General features: G+C 43.6%; 1 protein-coding gene across 1 annotated transcript in view; it reads right to left on the bottom strand.

Moving 5' to 3' along the window:
- Positions 1 to 8,985: 8,985 nt before the first annotated feature.
- LOC146201636 (nose resistant to fluoxetine protein 6-like) overlaps positions 8,986 to 18,925 on the bottom strand; it is a 42,949-nt gene continuing 33,009 nt past the window's right edge. The window contains exons 11-15 of the mRNA XM_084587720.1: positions 18,770 to 18,892; positions 17,018 to 17,138; positions 12,898 to 13,087; positions 11,540 to 11,682; positions 8,986 to 10,964 (exon numbers count right to left, since the gene is read on the bottom strand). Of these exons, the coding sequence (XP_084443846.1) occupies positions 10,716 to 10,964; positions 11,540 to 11,682; positions 12,898 to 13,087; positions 17,018 to 17,138; positions 18,770 to 18,892 (826 nt within the window). The 3' untranslated portion in view covers positions 8,986 to 10,715. The remainder of the gene's footprint in view (positions 10,965 to 11,539; positions 11,683 to 12,897; positions 13,088 to 17,017; positions 17,139 to 18,769; positions 18,893 to 18,925) is intronic.

Below are 18,925 nucleotides of genomic sequence, written 5' to 3'. Positions count from 1 at the left end.
GTTTCTATTATAGTGTGTGAGGGCTTTTAAGGCTCTTTGTATTTGCGTAGGAAAGTAACACAGACTGAATTGCATGGCTGTTACTCTGTGAAAAACTGCCATCATAATACCGTTCATTGCACTGTGTACAATGTTTTTGTGAATTCATGAATTGTGAGGCACACAATTGTGAGACCTTCAGCTCACACACTCCGCTTCCCAAATCACTTTTTCTTATGTTAAAATAGTTAGCAGTAAAGTCACCACTGCAAGGCTTGGCAGCTCATTTGCTAGTCATTGCACAAAATGAATTAGGCTGCCCGCTTAGATTGTAACCATTCTGTTATAACCTTATCCTGCAAAGCTAAGGTAACACTCTGCATAGGTGCAAAGCAGAGTAGTGAATCTGTGAATGCAAACAGCAAATCCAATCTAAGCAGAAAAGGAATGAATTCAGATTAAGTTACATGTGACCTTAGTGTCAACAAGTCAGGTGTTACATCCATGCCTCACAGCTTTCATAGTGGATCAACATCACCATTATAGAACCAATACCTATGTGATAATGCTCAGCACACGATGAAAAGATAAAGTAATGAATCTTTGCAAATGTGGTATGAGACCATGCACAGTGGTGGCCATACAGCAAATGTAAACTGATATGTGAGAAAACTCAGTTGATCACTTTGCAAGGTGCAAAAAATTTAGGCGAGCAGCAAATGCAACAAAGACTAAAAAAATCAGTATTGCATTCTACATTGTTGTAAAATTTGCACACGTACATCATCAATATCACTCAGTAGGCAAGTAATCATGGGGGTCACAGCAAAATGGAAGCAGCAAATAGACACGGACATGAGCATCGACATCTGATTTTGATGGCATCGAAAATATCTCAATTGGTACCCCTTAGCAAAGAAATGCAGCTGAACAGCTACTCAATACCAATGAAACTGAGTTGGCATGCAGTCTGGCGAGAGAAGAGCTGTCAAAGCAACAAGTATGGGATGTAATGTGTGCAACTCCATAACAGCATCATATACATCATTTGTCTAAGCAGTTGTCCAATGAACTTAACTCATCCAAGTTATGCAGGAAGAAAGCAGATTGTAACCACAATAATTTCTTCAATTGTTTTCTTTCTTTTTAACCAAATATGTTTTCATGCTCAACATGCCTTAGGTACACCAAAGTGTCCATATCATGAGGCACAGTTGCATATGGTGTGCTTTTTTTTTCATTAGCACAACCTCACGCCATACTGTACTTTTTTTTTTTAAGACCTGATGTGGTAATAAAGTGTTTAGCCCATCACATACAGAAGTGTTCAGTCGACCGATTCATCGCACAGATACTTATTGCAGACATAGGTGCACCATAGCTAGCAGGAAATAAAAATAAAGAGGAAGGTGCTCTCAAAGTGACAGCTGCCGTGAAAGTACACGATATTTTCACAGTTTGCACAGTGCCGACGAGCACCCATATCAGCACAAAGCGCAAACCGCGGAATAGTGGCATATTAGTAGCCCGAAAGCCGCGCGGCTACCGTCGTCGAAGGGCTCGGCGCTCGCACGGGAAGGGCTCGGCAAGCACAGCACATACACGGACCGCGATCAACACAGGCGATCGACACATCGCGGAAACAAAGTCGTGTGCTCGTTTCTGTTGCGGTCACTGCGACCAGTGGAACGGGTGCCAGACTAGCTGTCACCAAGTTAATTTCAGCATTAGGAAAACACAGTGTGTGACGAACTTTGCAAACATGGACAGTCCTCTTCTAGGTGGCAGTCGCTCAAGTCGTAAACACTTTCGCAACACATGCACGGGCACTTTTCGATGCGCTGAGGAGCCGATTCGTGCGCATGAAAATCACCGTGAAACTGTTGCTGGCTGTCGGTCGTGAAGATCCTCGCGGCTAGCGATAATCACAAACACATCGTGACACCGGTGCGACCTAGTACACTTCGCCGGTTGGAAAATCACTGTCTTCAGCTCAGCGCAGATAACAGCGGCGCATATGATCCGACTTGAGGGGAAACCACAGTCGATAGGAACACTAGTAAGCAATGCGCGCAAAGTATATTGGTTTTTGCGGCAGAGCAACAACTACCATCTACGCTTCGCTCGTCGCTTCGCTATCACCGCTGGCGGCCATATTGCCTGGCAAGATCGGGGAGGAGGAGCCAGAGACGTCGCCTACAGCGCAACCAATAGCTGCAATCCGGTCGCCTTGCTGATCAGCACGTGCGGGCAAAAAGTTGAGATTGAGTCAACTTTTCTGCGGACGAAGGATGCGGGTGTGCGCTATTGTATGCCCCTGCGAACCGGTCGTCTCGGTGCGGCCGCATGCGTGCGGAGCGGGTCAAAAAAGCAACCGTACAGCGGCCTTTAAACACGTCCTCCTTGCGCAGAAGCTGCCACCCAAGAGCGGATTCCTCCGAAGACTCAAATGCGTACGTTCGCGCTCCAATTTGAACAAAACGATCTTCGTGATAATCACCAACGAAAAACCTTCATACGGTGCTTCGCTCACAGTGCAAGATGCGACCACGGTGGCGGGAAAACGCCAACTGAACTGGCACATCGCCGCACTTAGCGTACCCGCGTCTGCGTCCAAAGAAAACGGGGCGCAGAAGAACAGCTTCGGTGAAAAGGGGGAGCCGCCGCCCCCGCTGCGCGACTCCAGCTATGCTGCAGCCAAGGTCATCTCCGTGAAGACAAACCACGGAGAAGGCAGAGAGCAGAGACCCAGAGGGAGCAACCCCTCCCCCCCTCCCCCTTTTTCCCCCCAGCCGACAGGAAGTAACCCTCGACCCTCCGGACATGCTGGCGCCGTTCGCGGCACGGGGGAAAGATGTGTGTGGACAGTAGCAAGGCAGTGGCCGAATGCTTCTTTGAAAAGACGAGTCGCCGATAGAAGACGCGTGTAATCCTATTTTTTTTCTTTTTATTTCATACGCGAATGTTTTTGCTATGCGTGTTAACTCTATAGTATGCGTGGGATCAATCCGTCATTATTAGAACCCTTCAATGTTTAAAGTGACTTCATTTTAGCATGGTGTCCACTTTAAGAAAGGAAGGAAAAGAAAAAAATAACAGTTAAATTCTCCAAAGACATACAGCGGTGGAGAATTCCAATACAGACTGCACCTCATTTTGCGGCAAAAGCTACGGGCAAAAATACCTAGGCTTGGGCAGAATGTCAGACCCTGAAGCATATATATAGTGAACTTTGCAACTGGTTTAAAAAAGCTCTGTCCTGCCCTACATGGTAGGTTCAATCTAGGATCCTGTCTGTTAGTATGATGACTCACTGAACTTGTTTTATGATAAATATAAAATATGTCCTACCACTAAAGTTACCTTCTGCGACATACAGAAGCTGATTCATTACGGATTCTGATTGACATTCAACGATGTATTTGCATTATTAGTGGAGGCTTTGCCATCATGAAGTTTTTAGGGCATATTTTCACTGTGTTGCGAAGCTTGAGCTAAGTGTGCACCGTTAATATGTACTTTTATATAACATGAACGAGCACGCAACTGCATGCAGCTCTTATATTTCCCTTTGCAGAATGTGGCCAATAGTTGATTACAAGTGAGACCAAAAATTCATAACGAAATTGTCACATCATGCTCTTATCATTTGTGCCTAAAACTACTTATAAACATGGGTCAGCATGAACAGTACAAGCTAATTGTTCGTGAACGTTGAAAACTGACAACAAAAAGCACATAGAAAAAATAGCACAAAAAGTCTATTGGGTAGAACACAATGAAAATTCTGTTGGCCCTGTAAAGATTGCACTCAGCTGGGGTTGAATGTCTATCGAAATTCAATAAATTCAAAAGGCGATCAATAGTCCAACAATAGAGTTTCAAAACTCATTTTTGTAAGGGTGTATTCTTTGAGTGCAGCTGTACTGGGGAGGGCTCATGCGGCACGCACATAGGGCTTGCCGTTCGCATTCACCTTGGAACAGCTGCCCCATTTCTTTTTTGTACTACCGCTGACAACGTTAGTGCAGAATAAAATAGTTTACTCGATCCCTTTTTCTCAACACCTCAAGTTTTCTATCCTTGAAAGATAACCTTCGCTAGAAGAGTGGACAACGACGTGAGAAATTGAGCACTGGCAGGCGCCAGTGCATGATCGTTTAAAACAGAATGCCTATTTTTCGAGGTGCCGCCAGCGGAGGACGAAGTTTGGGACAATGTTTTGTGCAATATTCTTAAGTCCGAAATGGTGTGTATTTAGCTGTAGTGTTTGACTGCTGTGAGTTTATTTCCCGAGTTGTTTATTTTTTTGGCGACATCGTTGGTTTTAACATATGGCAGATTGTGTGCGCTGTCTATAGAGAAAGAGAAGAATGGATCAAACGGAACCAGGCGAATATCGAGGCTCGAATTTAATGCATGCGATGTTGAAAGCCCAACTGGCTTTGGTTATGTCCGTCTGCGAAAGGTCACTTCTATGTATTTGTCTAATTTGTTTTTCAACTGATGGAGACTGGACAAGTGTGCATACAAAGGTTCACGTTTCATCAGCGTCCGTAGTCCACAGGGTAGTGTTTTGCTCAATTAAAACAATTTCTTCTTTCACTATACAGACAAAAAGCTGCCCGAAGCTTAGAAAACATTAGTTTCTTTGCTGTTGCTGGAAAGGTGTGAGCGGTTTGGCTCATACGAAGTTAATGATGGGTTAAATGTTAAGATTTGTATGCGTTTCTGAGACGTAGGGCAGCGAAAGAATAAAAGATTATACCGCCTGTGAAGAAAGGTCTCTTTACCGACACCCTTACGCTTTGAAGGAACCTCAGTTCTTTTATTATTAGAGTACCTAATTCTTTTTTACTTTTCCTGATTCATTCTGAGAAATATATTGCGCAGGCTTTATCAGGCACAAACCTTAGATCATCTGTAAGCTTTCCTACAATCTTACCATATTTTCGTTAGCACAGGCTAAAATATTTCCAATATTTTAAACAGGCCAAATTTTTATGAACATGCTGCTCAAAGTTGCGGATTATGCAAATTGGAGCCTTGATGAAACTATAAATATTATGAAAAAATTTAACATGAGATATAGCTATTAACTAATGAGAACTTCTTAGGAGTATCCTTAAAGAAAACAAAAGTAAGAAGGTTAAGCTATTTACCATGCTCTACGAATGAATATTATGGCGGATGAACGTGGTTAGATTACAGTAATTAGTATTGACGTAAGCAAGTCAGAAAACGTTTTCGAGATCACAGCAGATTACGCACTAGAGAAATGCGTAATCCTGAGCGTTGCTGTTTTGTCCCCGATATTTGTCAGCCGGATTCCAGGAGGGACAGATACCGCGCCTTTCCTTTCCTGTAAACCAGTTATAGAACGCCGGCGAACTTTGATGCTTTCGACGAAACGCTGGTCGGGGTCGACAAGGGACGCGCAATGCACCGTATGCGGCAGCAAAGCTTAGGCTTCCGCATTTCTGCACTGCAGATTTTGCAGCGCAGACATTCTGCAGATTCTGCAGTGCTCTCCGATTTTTTTCTGACTGAAGTTGGTTTATTACCTCCCTTTACACACTTTCTAACCATTTCCACCCATTTGTGCACAAAAATCGCGCCCTTACCCGCTAGTTCACGTTCAGACATTTCAAATTTCCCGCCACCAGAAGTTAGGCCTACGTCACCGGAAGTCGAGTAACAACGTGATCTTCTTTAGCCGGAAACTGAGAACCTAAACCGGAAGTTGGCTGGTGGCCATCTTGGCTCCAAATTGCTTAATTGGCTAGAATTAATTGCCTAATAACCGGCATCATCCACTTTTATTTGTCGCTTGCACACCTTTCCTTGACTATCTCGTGGTACTATTTTTTCCAAAATACCAAATAGTTCCTCTTTTACAGCTCCGTCAAGGTGGCGCCCATGCGCAACCCACCTACATAGCCATACAATGCTTACGCATTAATAAATTTAATGCGTTGACGTGAGTATAGTCTCACCGTGAAGAAAAGCCGGCTCTCAGTGTAGCGCTGTGACGTATACGTTCGATATTTATATCGAACTATGTAGAGCTGTGAGCAGTGTGGAGCTGTGACGTATATGTATATCAGATATGAGGAATGCAATTAAATATCAAGGTATGATTGCATTACAGACAGAGGTAGACATAGGTGGGATAGTATCCCAGATGGGGTCAGTTCTAGTTAACGATTGTATGAGTAAGTATGAGCACTCCATCTTCTTTTTGCTTTAGGCTGCCAAAATTGCTGCGGACGGTTACATTCCTTTACTTCTATTCAATGGTTGTTGTTTTGCTTTAAAGTAACCACTACCATTATCACCACCACCAGTACCGATGTTGGGGGAGGTCATTAGTGTCTCTGAAGGAGACGCGCCGCAGATGCAAACCGACAACAAAAGGAAGCGTAGAGAAGCAAAACAAAGATAAGGTTAACCAAATCTCATCGCATAGTGGGAATAGTATAAGCCACTATACTTTGTTTTCAAGAGATCGGTGCGCATGGTTCTGGACAGCGTCATTCAGGCGAACAAATGCTACTAACAGCACTAATTTGAATACAAGCTCTATAACAGCGCACGACTATAGCTTCCATTGAAGCAAATCCATTATAAAAATGAGCTGCGTATTACGCTTATAAGATTTATAACCCGCCAGAGCTCTGGCACCTCTTTTAAGGTTGGCCAGAGCAGAGTGCTCTAGGGGGCAATTTCAGGCGCCTCTTGTTCTTTAATTTGCATTCAAAATAAAAACACGATACTCTGAATTTGAATTGATATATATTGTGAATACATGAAAGTTGAGTTCGCCACGTATACTGCCCACGAAGATAAGCAGCAATTTAGGCGACCGTGAATTAAATGTAGTTTGGTTTAACTTATATATATAGTTTAACGTCTCAAAGAAACTCAGGATATGAGGACGCCATTGAGAGATGCTGTGGAAATATCAACCGTATGGTGTTCTTAACGTGCACTGATATCGCACACGTCCTCCTTGATTTTCGCCTCCATCGAACAGTGGCCGCCGCGGCCGAGATTTGATTCTGTCTCTTGAGGTTTAGCACTTGAGCGCCCACGGAGCCATCGCTCCGGGACTATATAATATACAATGAGGTATTCGTAGAAACTTCGGCATAAAGTATTAATTCTCTATAAACCATAGGCAGATCGAAGGTAGCTTTTACAGATTGTTCCATGCCCTCGTCATGCCCTAAAAGCCTCATTTGTTCTCTTTAGTTTGTTTCAACAAACTGATGAAAGCAAATGAGGCATTTTTAGGAATGGGGTAAAGTACATTACCTGGGTGAAATGACGTTATTACAGTTGGCTTTCTAAATGACAGCAAAATGGCCTAAATTTGTCCTTCAGGAAAAACTGCACAAAGTTATCGTAAAACACATACTATACAAAATCGCAATAAAATTCTTGGTATTGCCAGTGGTACAAACTAGCCTCCTAATATTACCATAAAGCACACAGCAGAATCATTCAAGCCAGGCAGGTGAGTCAGTAATGACCTGCATCAAGGGCTATATTGTTGGATGTTCCTTGGAGGGCCCAGTCAGTGGAGGTGGTCCTTTTTTGCGCAGTGCTTTTGTGGTCTCCGAACAGCGAAAAAAAAAAAGAGGGGGAGGGGTGAGGTTCGGACATTTTTTGGTGGTTGGTTTGGAGGTTTGTGGTGTTTAACGTCCCAAAGCAACTAAGGCTATGAGAGACTCTGTAGTAAAGGGCTTCGGAAATATCGACTTCCTGGAGTTCTTCAACGTGCACTAAAATCCCACAGTAGACGGGCAGCTTGCTTTTCGCCTGCACCGAAAGGCGGCAGCCGCGGCCGGGATTCGCTCCGCGTACGTCCTGGGGTTCAGCAGCCGGGCACCGTAACCACCTAGTCACCACGGCGGGGCATATATGACAATCATCTTACGATATAATTCTAGGTTGGTAATATTTGAACAGGACAGACACACAGTATTATGATACAAAACTAACGTTAACATTCTCGAGGAAGGTTTGCGCAATGGTGATGTCTTGAAATATAGCCAGAGAGGACAGCACTCGCCTTCACTACGAAAAACAGGTCCCTTGATGAGCTCTCGGACTGCAGTCTTCCGCCAGATGGCGCTAGGGGTACAGCCATAAACCATAAGCATATTGTGCGATGAACCGTTTCCTAGCGCCCCACATGCCACAAGCTCGCCACGGACACAAATGAAAGCTTTCCTGAATATGAAATATTTATTTAAGAAAACGTAGTTAGATCGGATGGAGCGTAGAATTACACCCAAATAAAGCGCCTGCAATATGTGATCACTTTAACTCTGAAGGACAGTGTGGAACTGTCAAACTGCGATTGGCGTCGGTTGCTGGAACTCTCCATTCGAAATACTGCTTTACCAAAGAATATGCTTGCGACTAGCCAGCGATTTATCGATTAAATCGCTGGCTAGTCGCAAGCATTTTCTTTGGTAAAGCAGTGTGCTAGTAGAAAGCACTTTGGCTGGCAAATATCTTTAAATTGAGATCCCTCATTACACTAGCCTTCACGGCCTTCCATCGGTGAGTAATAAATGAAGAGGCAGTAACCGCGTGCTTTTTCTTAGCGTCCTTACTAAGTTGCTTTCTCGCTTGTTCTGCCATCTACCTTCCTGTTAACTATTATTTTTTTGGCCTGTTTTTCTTTTTTTCTCTATTTCTGCATACAGTTGCCACAGTTGTTACTGCATAATCAATATGCTTATTAGTGAAATAATCCCCTATGAGCTGCGAATATATCCCTGATAAAGGGTTAACAAAACCGTGACGGTGGATGGCACACAAATCTTGGCGTAATGGAGAAACACAACAAAAGGCGGAAATATGTTTTTGGTGTGTAAGCCTTCCCTATTTTAAACCTGTTGGTAGTGAAAGGAACAACTTTCTGCCATGTAGTTGGGTCTGAAGCAGGTGAAAAAGATAAAAATAAATCACTTTACGTTTGTTTTTGGGCTTTCTGGCACTTTATTGCTGAGTACATAATGTCTAGACGAAATGAATTCAACGTGGAACAAGTACCACGCGCACGCAGTTTCCGAGTCTGCATTACTAGACGAAAATAGCAGTGAAAGCATCTTAACAGAAAGCACTTTCGAGCTTTACACTGTTACTGAAGCAATGATGTATTAAAATAACAGTGATAACCATTGCAAGGTTCATTGCAAGAAACCGGAACTCGGCACGCACGACGCGAGCAAACATCGTGCATTTGCCCTTGCTAAACCTACACAAGTAGTAAAGGTGCGCCTCAATTATTATAACAAATTTTCGCTAAACGCAGTAGTATGATGAGGGGAAATGGCCGAATTTGATTGGTTTATGCGGTCCCTTACCCACATTTTGGGTCTAAGCGTTTCATTGAACCCACGTTATTTTATTTCTCGTTAGCCTGCTACCCTGCTAGAAAAAAAAAAAAAAAAGATTGCAAAAGTACATTATCGTTGGCCGCCATGCTTGACGGGTAGGAAGGGCGGACGCATATTTGCCCTATCGTAAACGGGTTCCGACGAAGACGCTATGACAGACGCACCATTCTGCCTGATGGCTCGTCTAGTGTCGGGTACTCGCCTCATTGTATGCATTGCCTCCAATCAGCGTGCGGCGCTGAGTAGTTTTTCACGGCTTCTGGCCTACTAGCAGTGTTGAAAAGCCAGATAAAACTTCAAAAACAATGGAAATGTTTGTCTGTTTAAGCGCTTTTCAACATAGCCTATGCTTAATGACTGCATATTTAAAATTAATGTATCATTTGCAACAATGGCAAAAAGAAGGTAAGAATAAAGAAGTATAAATAACGCCGCTTTTTTTTTTTTTTATGGCAAGAAAGAAGAGTGGCTGTGGGAGCAGCTTAGAGCTCGCGAGAGATGCTGCAAAGGAGTCAATGCTCTCAGAAGCAAGAAAAAAACGACCACTGCATTGAGCATTGGTACAGAGTGCACCAAAGCTTCGAAAAGTTTGGAAGAAAAAAAGAAAACACAGCCGGCAAAATGTACCCAAGATTTGTTGCACTTCACAGCACCTATTTGCGATGTATGCGTTCCCAAAAAACACTAGTAGGGAACACGGACTGTTTGTTGAGGGAATAGTTCTTTGATGCACTCCACAGCCCGGAAACGAAGGGGGCTTTAGCGAGAAAGCCCCACGTTGCACCGAGCATCGCCATTCAGTTTAGTCAATGACGTATCCACAGTGGGCTGAGCTGTCGTTCACACAAGTTCACACTTGGACGGCACAAAAGCTGTTCACATTCATTCACAGCACAGTCAGCATTGTCAGTCACTGGATGAGAATGAAGTCGCCGATGGAGGTTTGAATTGCCAACGCGAATTCTTTTGTGTATCACTAACGGCAGGTGCAAGTTTCCACACAATGTTGCCTGAACATAAGTAAAGCACAAATAGGGCAGTCAGATTCTAAATGCGACGGGACACGTTTCGGGACGACCGACGGGGTTCACATATCGAAATCTGTCAAGCAAGTGTGCTCTGCAAAATCAGCAGATATTGCAGCCGAAATGGCCTTGCTGGGGTGGCCTCGGTAATATTTTGACGAAGTAAGTCTGTCAGAGGTTTACCGGTGTCTCTTCAGAGTCCAACTCGTGGTGACTTGACTGGTGACGTAAGCGCATAGCAATGCAGTGAGTTCTGGATTGTGTTTTTTGTTGTAGTTGTTGTTGTGCCCTTGGGTTAGAAGTGCACTCCGTTGATCACTTTCTTTTCGTCGCTTTCCAAAACAATGCGCGGGATCTCGAAGACAGCCTCTCGGGTCCCATTGCTTATTTTTGGATTTGTGTTAGATGCGCCGTTCTCCGTACGGGGCTTTCTTGAGGAACCGAACAGCAGCTTGTCAAGATTGGCAGTGGGGCCGTCGCACAAGAGGTACGAGAAATAGGCAAGAAGGTAACTCCACACCAACACCGCGAAGAACAGTGTCACCTGCGTGCACATGGAAAATGATGGAAAGTAAGCCATGTATGTGTATTGTAAATTTTTACAGCAAGATATTCTCAGCAGTGGATTGCAGAAAGGCATTAACATCCTCTATGACACTGGGGATAAAAGAAGTGCTGCAGTAAGATGCAGCGGAGGTTTCTTTTGTTTGAAATTTTTGCGCTAGCCAAGGCTTTTGGTTTTTGATCATACAAAGGTATCTTGGCTTACAACGACCTATATTATAATTCACTGTGATAGGTTTTAGGGTTGCTATGGCCAGTTTGCTTGTTGATGAGACAAATGAACCCTTCGTTACGGTCTGCATTCAGTACCAAACGTTGTCCTGTGCTGCTAACTTTTCTATATTTAAGCTCGTGCACTGGTATATAAATTAATGACTGAAATTCAGTCGATAGTTTCACCTTTCTGACAGAATAGTTAGAACTACCATTGGGGGCCATTATCCGCCCTTAGACATTAAATATTTTCTTTTCAAGTGAGGTACTGGTCACAACACAGCTGACTTGCTGCTAAAAGGAATCGGTGAAGGCAGAAAAACACAGCACGCAGGACATTACCTGATTGAAGTGAGAGTAATAAAGGCGCTCCCTGGACGTGTGCAGTATGATCTCAATGAATGGAAAATGAATCAGGTACACCGCAAAGGAGATGCGACTGAGAGGTGCAAACGGGGCCCACGACAGGAACTTGGACACGAAGCCTGCAGTAAATAAACTACTATTAGAAAGAAAGTACATTGTGTATTAAGAGAACTGCACTTTTTTGGAATGCGTCAGAGAAGAATTTTCTTCGCATTTCTTTATTGGTTAGTAGGGTTGATATGTACGTAACACATAGCAAGGACTTGTGCTCCTTTGGTGCACCCTAAATAAGATGGGGTATGTACAAAATTTATTTTGAAACTCAGGATCGATGGTAGAGAACATTTCCCGTTCCTCTGCTCATCGGTATATGATTCACAAGGCTAATCAACGTAGAATCGAGGTACGAAACAACTTTATATTCAGTTTTGTCAGCAAAAGTTATTTTCATAAAAACTTCCCTGCTACACCAAATGATGCCATTTAGAAAGCGATCACACGCCGCTATTACTAAAAGGACCTCTTGGCAAATTATAAGTGAATGCTAGCAGCCACCATCAGCTGTTTCAAACGGATAGTATAATTTTTAAGCTTTTCCTGTAACTTTTTTTTTATTATTCTCAACCCCAAGAGGCCCTCAGAGCTATATTTCAGCATCTCACTCTTCCCCCAAGTAAGTAAAAATAAAGAAGCTAAAACGCGAAGCAGAGATGCCTTCAATACAATTAAATAAATTTTCTCAAGTTGATTTACTTTTGAGATTAGAAAACATTTATAACCCTTCAGTGATCTAGGCATGCTTCTAGTAGAATGACTCGCTGAATTTGCAACAAGTGCATTCCTTGCTTCTGCTCGTCTTGCTGAGGAGCGCATGACAGTACCTGAACATAAAAAGTATAGGGGAACATCAGCGCTCGTTTTCCTTCCACACGGCGAGGACTACACTATGCATGCTTGCTTATGTATACCTTAGCTCCAACTTTATCCATTATTCTAAAAAAGCTGCCGAGGGAAAAGCAGCAGCAAGGAACTGGCTACATCCCAATATTTCGCTTGCGAACTGCACTGCGTTGGAGGAACAACATCTCACGGTTGATAAAGTCGTATATAGAACTTTCTTGTCGTTACTGATGTACACTGGGAGACTATCTAAGGTTCCTGAAAGAGGTTAGAGCAAAATTCGTAACACCATTGCTGACTTCACTTTTTCTGAATTCACAGACGCAAGTGAGTGCATTCATTCGTCTAATTTCCTTGTCGCTATCATTTGATGACTGGCTCCTACGAGAAAGTAGGAAGTCACTTCTGGTGAAGGAAGCAATTCAAGGGCGCACCTCCTCGTCCTGATATGCAGGCGAGTGCAATCCACCCGATGAACATCGACCACAAGATGCGGTCGAAGAAAGCGGTGGCCAATCTTCCCAAGAGGCTGGTCGGAGCATCGCCATTGTACCAGCTGCACTTCATAAAGATGCAGCATACGCCAGCACCAATGCAGGCCACCCAACAGACGGCTTCAACTTCCTGAAAAAATGATGAATGACACTCAGGATGCTGTTTTCAAATGTTATTTCAGCACACAAGTCCAGTCATGTGTAGTACATCGCGCCAAGCTGTCTAAAAGCAGGTCACGGTAGCATCTGTAATTTCCCCATAAAGGGAGGTAAGCTTCATGCACGCACTAATTACCTCAATGAAAACCATACACTGCTTCGAAAAACACTGTTGTGCCCTACATTGCAATAATGTCACAGTTTCATACGTTTTGAAATGTTTACGTAAGAAATTTTGCTAGGTCGAGAAACACCTACTTCTGGTGTCACGTGACGACGCCGTTACTTATTAAACTACATCATTTAGACAGCGGAACAAGGATACAAGAGCTTTCACATGACGAGGCTGACTGCAGCAGCTCTGCTATTTTATTTGAATGTGGTCACGCATGTGAAAGTGCCTTAGACAAAAAAAGCGAAGAAAACAAAGCAGACGTTATGATCAGCTTATGTCATTGCACCACATTTGTTCAATCGCAGGCCTTCGTAGCGTCATTTTGTCTTTTAAACCAGTAAACGGTCCGTGACGCACATCGACTATTTCGTCAGCACCTACGGTTTCAGTGATATCTAAAGCTTACTTGCGGCTGTTTTCTGTGGAGGGGGCTGTTGTTGCGAACTTTCTCTTTGCGATAACGAGGAAATGTTTAGCACAATGTAACAAAAAAAGATCAGAACGTAGGAGTGTACCTTTTTACTTCCCGTGTAGTTCACCGATGCTCAGCTGAATGATACTGTTATCCACCTATTTTTGCATGCTCATTATTTCGCCAATTGTATTAAGTCGGAATATCAAAATATTTCGCGAGTACTAAATGTCACAAGTCTGGAGTGATAAGCCACTTAGTACTCTACCGAAATCGTCTGTACCGATGAATTTTTCGCGAAGGTGAATGCGATTCACGAAAAGCGGGAAAATTAGGTCTTTGTAAACTATAGGTCGTGCGGAGTATGCAGGACTAACACGTAACTTTACCCAAGCATGTTAAATATTTTGAAATCCACAGCTGGGGGGGGGGGGGGGGGGTATGAAACCAACGACATATTTCTTACACGTGATGCTCAGAGTATCTTTATATTCCACTGAATTAGGCAATTACCAAATAATAATTAGCAATTTTTATGTATTCAGTTAAGAGTCAAGTGCGTTTCTTCAAGTTACAGAGTGGGTTCAGAAACTGCCTTTCCACTTATCTCTATCACAGTACCTCCAGTGTGGTTCTTTTTAGAGCGCAGCTCTTATGCGCCCGTTCCTGCGTTTCGCATCGTCGTCGCCGTCGCAGTCAGTGCCGTCTCTCGTAACCAGCTCCGCAGCCGGGGCAACGCGCGCTCCTGCCACCACCGTTCGCCGCTGTCTCCCACGACATCTCTATAACTTAATTGCTCTCTTCGCATCTCCTTCAATGCCACCCATATGCGGCGGCAATCAGAGCGCCGGATCGGTGGCCGCGGATATCGATATGCGCACCGCCCGAGCCGAAACACATAGCCGTCGCCGTTCGCAACTATGAACCGCCTGCCTAAAAGTTGTAATTGTACATACATGTCTTGCTCGAATTCTTTGCCTCAATCTATCGAAAAGCTGAAACAGGTTATGTGCTGCGCTCAAATTTCGCATTAGGATGTAACGTAATCGTCGGCATTTCTTTTTTTAACAGTTACAGAAAGCCTGCGAAATATGAAAAATGCAACATGAGTGCCGCTAATACGCTACAATATTGAAGCTTGCCAAATCGCGTATTAAGTAAAAGAGACATCTGAGTCCACTGTACTCCAGTGAACAGAAACCGCTCAGTTCGAGGGGCTGCGCATTGATAGTTAAATGAAAAAGGAAACAGAGGCTGCCTTAAGCAATAGTGACTTCGCTGCTTTCAGTTCCTGTTTTGTTTTGACTATACTTCAAAGCTAAACAAAACCCCAGTTTTAACTGTCAGTCATCAATGATCTGCCTGTCATTTTTGTTAGATCACGGTGTGCGCCTTTTATTTTCTGCCAGAATGTGCTTGCTGACACAGTTTTGGGATTGTTCACTGCGGCTTCGGCCGCTCACTTCGGTGGAGATGGTGAACACGCATGCTTCGTTTGCTCAAAACACGTTTGGCAGCGCTACAATACGGTAGCCCTGAGAGCTACTAAATGCTTTCTTTTTATATTCCGCGGGTTTACTTTACTATTACAAAAAAAAAAAAAAAAGGTCACAAAGAAATTACGCTGAGAGAAAAAAACTTTGTCGGTCCTTCTTACCCTCCTATACTGCCTAACTAAATTCTCTTGATTCTTAAGTGATCATTAAATGCTTTACATAAATAATTTTCGCTGACTACGTGATTATTCAGAGAAGTAAACAATTACTTGACATGAATACTCTCTCTAAATGTCTGATTTCATCCAGCTGCGGTGTGCCACGTTTTTTTTCTTTTTTTTTTTTTTTCACACTTCGTGAGACACCCTGCACGCAACAAGCATCCAGTTTTGCGAGTAAAACGGTCAGCATTTCTCTGATAGCTTTTTTCATCGCGTTTCAATCATGTTATCTCGAGTGAAATTCCGAAGTGCAATGAGGGGGCCAGATTCAAACGCGCGGATTGCTGTTCGTACTTTTCCCAGTGTTCATTTTAGAAAACGTAAGCGTTTTTCCAAACTGAACTCAAGTGAATATTGTCAAAATTTGTCTAAAGTGCCTTGTAGTATCTTTTTTTTTAGCTCTGTGTACATGATCGATTCGTTAATCTTAAATATTGCTCTAAACACTCAGGTGCGATTAGGGAGGTCGTCGAACCCTATGATAATGGTCTGACCAAAGTGCTTTCGACGAGCTGGCTTAGCGTAACTCTTTTTAATAGCCAGAAAGTATAAGCTGGCGAAATTTGCAAAATATAACGTACAAGGAGCTCCGCGTACCCTAATGCTCTGCGATGGTAGTGCTGTCATTCGCGGCTGGCAAAACGCTTACAAATTCGCCCCTACTGCTCTGCTTGTGACAGAGATTTTCTCTGCTGCTAGTCACGAGACACGCGTCAACAGCAGCTCACAGCGCGATTTTCCTGTTCGTCAACTACAGCCGCTGGCGGTTATCTGAAATTAAAAAAAAAAGCCTTAGTTTTTCTTTTCTTTTAAAAAATCTTCGCCGCTCTAGTACATCTTGTATAGAAGGTTCGTAAACTGCAGCTTCTGTATTATTAATGTGGGCACATATGGAAGGGAAGGAAGAAAAGGCCGCTAGCCGGTAGTGCCTCGAGGAGTTCTTTCTTACTTTCGGCAAGTGTGCAAGGCTTCGCGTAGCAGTTAAACTACAGGAGAAAGACGTAAGTAAATATGCCCGTTAGATACATTTCGCGCACTAGCGGCAACCGCAGATTCCAGTTTTAAAAGAAGCATCTTCGATGATGCCATACAGTTTTTCACTTAATTCAGTCGTTCTTATGCAGTACTGAAAATATAATACTTTATTTTAAGAAAGACCTGGATGTTTCCTCTTCTTTTTTGGACTTACCAACGGTTGTCGATACTGCTTTAGTTGAACGAGCGCTCGCTATTCCAGAGCGATTCATTTTTTTTTTTCATCGTTTTCTACTGCACGCTGTTTTCGTGTTCTTGACTTATGCACTGGCATGATTTCTTGAATGTCATTAGTGCAACCCAAGGTTTCTTAGTACGCATGCCGAAGTATTACATAATCAACTTCTGATAAAGTTTCAATAATCGGCACCCTTGATAGCACGCGAAAACCTCGTGCGCGAATGCTTCCATGCCAAGTGGGGTTCCATCACGGCGCACCATCTTCACAGAGGTCTTGCCAAGGTGGAAGCAATAACCTTGTGCAACTATTATTTTTGCCCACATGTGTAACCAAAAATAGGAGTGCCGAGCGCGCCCCAAGTGCGTATCCATAAAAACTCACCTTAGACACTTTGCGCTGCCTGAAGTTGTCGGCAATGAGATAGACAATGCATCCAGTGAAGTAGCACACGGCATGGTAGAAAGGAAGTATGTAGTACTTGTTGACAGTGTCACCCACAGTGCTGTTAAAAAATGAAACCAAATCGCACTAGCTGTTTATAATCTCGGCAAAATCAAAACTACTACATTGCAGATGTTCTTATGAAAGCAACAAGCCGCGTATCATATACGGCCGTTGCTACCCCTTGACTGCTCCTACAAAATGTATGTTATATTTCACTGTGCTTCATGCACCTTCCAGGCACCATATTCCGTTCTCCTTAAGAAAAAGCTAGCGGGGTGCTGCCCCATAAAAATAAGACTAACCAGCCCGTTGTATGCAACAAATGTTCATGCGGTTTGTGTTTTACCTCGAGAGCTGGTTGTAATAATGATACTGGTACCCGTACGTTTGTAACTCACGTGTGATATGGGCGCGATTATAGTGACGTCTGGTGACGCGCTCGGCGTAAAAAAATACACGCCTTACTTTTTCGGTTATTATTACAATCACTGCGACCTTTATTTGGCGTGTCACTAGATTACAGGCAACTAAATAATACAGCCGTGTGCGCAGTGCAACGGCAAGTTCGCTGACTGATCCACGGAGGAAGCAGCAACCATTCAGGTTCGTCGCGCATGCGCAGTGTGCAACAATGAGGGTTACGTGTATTTACAAACAGCCTTTGATAACTTAGGAGTGGCCTTGGAGTTGGTGTAACGTGTTGACTGTACACTAAGGCAGCGACTGATGGGTCCGACAAATGCCCTCATCACAATCAGCCTGCAACGTGGAGCAATAAGGAACAGCGTTCCATGGAGGCGCACCCTTACCGCGGTCCTCACTTAATATGAAATGTCGCGCCTGTTGTTATTGATTGAGGAAAAATAGTGCGAATATATTGCAGATGCGTTGTCGCTGCCGGATACTTCTGATTCTTCAGACGCATTGCGTAAGGAACTGCCACGGCCCTGGCAACCGGGCATCATGCATAATGAGAACGTCTGATGAATTGAATGCGCGGTCACGAGTGAGATGGCGACCAGTTCACCTTTGCCACTTATGCGAAAGCGAGAACTACGCTCCTTTAAACATTTCCGCTTAAGGTCGATGTGAGCGTGCTTTCTGCCCTTGACAATTCGATTTCTTTAGGCACCTTTAAAAAGAGATGTCGCATTACATAGGCGGCGTCAGCTGTTTGTTCTTTCATCGGTTAATTGCAATACAATGTCAGCGACAAACACGGTGCCAGGGAGAACCTAAGCCCAGCACTTGTGATACATTTGCACTGATGCGCGTCACGCAGCGAAACGGGAAAGGAAGCCTGATCTCTCTTTCTACACGGACATAAACAACCTACATTGATTTCAAAGCACAGCGCATAGTGTGCAATGACGCACTGAAAAAAAAAAAAAAAAAAAAAACAGGAATCCAAATATAAGGACGTATGTAAAAAATTTCAGGTACGCCCTTGACACACGGAACCTATATCCATCCGCATCAGTCGATATCGGATGCGATACTATTTCCTTTTTGTTTTGACAAAAAATTATCTTACCCAAAGCATTAAAATAGACCAATAATATAAATTTCAAGCTGGATATTCTGATGTTTAATGCGGCCTCAGAAGTTGTTCTCTGTCTTAATGATAATCATTCCACGCTTGCTTTCTGTTAAGCTGTGTAACTGAGCGATACGCATGAGGGTACTTACGAAATGTGGTGTGCAAGGAACACCATGAACGGGGCAATCTCGTGTGAGCCGACTTGCCAGGCGGCTACGCAACAGCCGAATAGGGAGACGAAGGCAAAAGCAGCGATGGCGAGGCGCTTGTGGCTGTAAACATTGATACATATAGTAAATAATACC

Source organism: Amblyomma maculatum, chromosome 1 (genome assembly GCF_055883805.1).
Source record: "Amblyomma maculatum isolate TAMU_Amacu chromosome 1, ASM5588380v1, whole genome shotgun sequence".
Lineage (NCBI taxonomy): Eukaryota > Metazoa > Arthropoda > Arachnida > Ixodida > Ixodidae > Amblyomma > Amblyomma maculatum.
This window is presented reverse-complemented; position numbering and strand designations above follow the sequence as displayed.